At 48.5% G+C, this 2,583-nt stretch overlaps 1 protein-coding gene across 1 annotated transcript; it reads left to right on the top strand.

The window, feature by feature from the left end:
• Positions 1–1,106: 1,106 nt before the first annotated feature.
• Positions 1,107–1,974, top strand: BC939DRAFT_508951 (uncharacterized protein; the record flags this gene model as incomplete). The annotated part of the gene is made up of 4 exons (XM_051561064.1): positions 1,107–1,165; positions 1,263–1,538; positions 1,618–1,732; positions 1,792–1,974. 4 exons carry the CDS (start codon positions 1,107–1,109, stop codon positions 1,972–1,974), a joined length of 633 nt encoding a protein of 210 aa, XP_051405851.1.
• Between the last annotated feature and the right edge of the window lie 609 nt (positions 1,975–2,583).

Raw genomic sequence — 2,583 nt, 5'->3', positions numbered from 1 at the left:
GTCTCGTCCTTGCTGTTGCTGTGCACCCATGGTGGTGTAACCCATTCCCCTATTTCTATCCAACTGCCAAATGGTGCAACATTCTCACGGTCAGCCTCAAAATGATACTTCTTCCGACTGTCATAGATCATTGCTAGTGAGATCCGATAGATTTGCAGAGTCAATTGGCTCGAGAGGCAAGCTATTATCATAAAAAAGGTACTTGTCTTTTTCATCCTTCAACGCGTCCTCCTTCTCTCTTTCTCGTCTTACTTCTTACTTCAGTTCATTCGTTTTTGCTTAAAGCACCGTGTCTGAGTCTGCTGTCATACCTGTCATCACCAACCTCGCTATGGCTGACCACCAGCACCTTCCCCATCACTGTCCCACAAGACAAGAGCACGATGCTGCTCACCACCGCGGCCATTCCCCTTCTTGCTATCACTTTCTACTTCCTTGGTCCCCTCAACGAATTTTCCCACCACAGCTTAGAATCATTCAAGGACGGCGTGCTGGTTGGACGCGGTATCACTGTTCAGATCGGAGGGAGGAGGGAAAGGTATTATTGATATGTACAGGTAAGAGGGACCTTCATCCTGTAAACCACGTTACTTGAACACCGCCATGTTTTTCGTTTTATCTCAATCCTGGAGCCATATTGGCGTTTTCTCTTGGCCAATACTAAATGCCACCAACTGCTTTAACGAGGTGATTAGCCAGACCGTATTTTTTGTTCGCGCGATCGACTGCTCTAATCCGAGCGACGTGGCCAGAGAGAAAATCATTTCAGGAGGAGTAACGAGTACCTTGATTCTATCTGGGTCCGGAAATGTCGTGGGGGAAATGGCGTATACTTTCAAGTTAAAAAAAGTCGCTATCTTCAGTACGGAGGATATGCTGGTCGGGGCCGGGGTCGAGAACAAATAGCGGCACGGAAAGGTGGCCTGTGGAGAGAACGTCAAAAGACGGTATGCCTACGAGACTGCTTGGCAAGGGATGAATCTTCCATCAGCGATTTACCGAGGCTACAGAGCTAAAGTGCGAGCAGGATGACTGACGGAATGTTGCTGAGCACCCGCCTCGGTTCAGTCACCATCGCCTAAACGTACCTTTCCGGAGGATCTCCAATGCGAGGCACTAATCTCTATCCCTCTATCATTCGGGACGATGTTAGACCCAACATCCAGTACTACGAACCCTACGACATCGAGGTCATAGTGCGTCACTTGAACGAGCTCAAGATCAGGACGTTTTATCGCGGCTAAATGCCTATTGTGCCCTAGCGATTCTCAAACGCGTCTACAAAGAGTTCCAGCGGTCGCAGCGTTTGCCAACAAGTTTGAATTCAAGAAAGAAGCCCTCCGCAGCTACGTGCACTCCCCTAGGGCCTTGGTCAATACGGGCATCACGGTAGCCATGAGGGGCGACTATCCAACCCTGGACTTGCAGCATCTCGTCCGCCAGGTGTCAGTGGCTCATCATTACTGCTTCACAGAGCTGGGAGTCCTCGCCTTTGCAACCCCATTCTTGCTAGGCTGTCGGGCTGGATCATCGCATTGGTAAGGCTGCTGTAGGAATGGATGCTGATTAGTCGTTTGGGAGCGGCGCCCTCCTTCGCTTGGTTCTCATACCCTACAGGTCTACATTGACGGAATTGCAAAAGTCGGAAATGCGGACCAATAGTGGTAATGAACAAAGCGAGCCTCCTAAATTCAAGGACCTATTGAATCTGGAAGTTCCCAAGGTCAAGGATGTATACACACCGAACGCCAAAGACGGCGTTTTTGCTTGCATCAAAAAACCATCCTTCAGGACGCTGAGGAGTGGAACAACGAGAACAAGCTATCCGTTGTTATTAGAAGCGGCGAGTTTGTGTGCACAGGTTATTGTAAGCTCCAGGTTGCAGCATTAGAGAAAAGCAAGAAGGAGGTCTCAACTTACAGTCTTAGCGACAAGGGCGTTGTCGTGCCATTGCTCCTCAGTTTGTGCTCCTGATCTGGAAATGGTAGAGATCCCTGCCGAGCCAAGCATCGACGGCGCCTCTCAAAACTTGAGCATAGCTTTTGTGCACGCAGTTGACAGCGTAATGTAGCAAAGCTGGATCGAGGGTTTCGGCCTAAGATGCCACAACTGGATGCGGACCCACACGAGTGGAGTGATAAATAAAATGCAATACTGACTTTTGGTCCTTTTACTCCCTCAGAAACTCTTTGATGAACATGTTTTGACGTTACCCATTCTGAACAGAAAGCACCGGTTGCCCATCCTCACTGTACCACAACATCTTGGTGTATCCTGCCACAGCTAACCTTCACACGCATGCCCAGCAAGAGTAGGGACAGGAGTTGTGCTATCCATCTTCCATCATTGGACGTCGTACGTACACAGCAACTAATCTCTTGTATTACTGATCCTTTGTTCTGGGACCCTAGCAGTTAAATCGCATATTTATCCACCTTCTCGGTCCACTCTAGTGATAGTACTGAGCGAGGATGACTCCTTCTTCTTGTACAGCATCATTTATACTAAATACAACGAATGGGCTGTTTTATTTCTCACACTTCCCCTAACGACGAGTTATCTCTTTATATCACTTCCCATTAT

This window comes from Gamsiella multidivaricata (genome assembly GCF_025024155.1).
Source record: "Gamsiella multidivaricata strain RSA 2152 chromosome Unknown BC939scaffold_175, whole genome shotgun sequence".
In the NCBI taxonomy this organism is placed as follows: Eukaryota; Fungi; Mortierellomycota; class Mortierellomycetes; order Mortierellales; family Mortierellaceae; genus Gamsiella; species Gamsiella multidivaricata.
The sequence above is the reverse complement of the archived record's forward strand: the minus strand, read 5'-3'. Positions and strand labels throughout refer to the sequence as shown.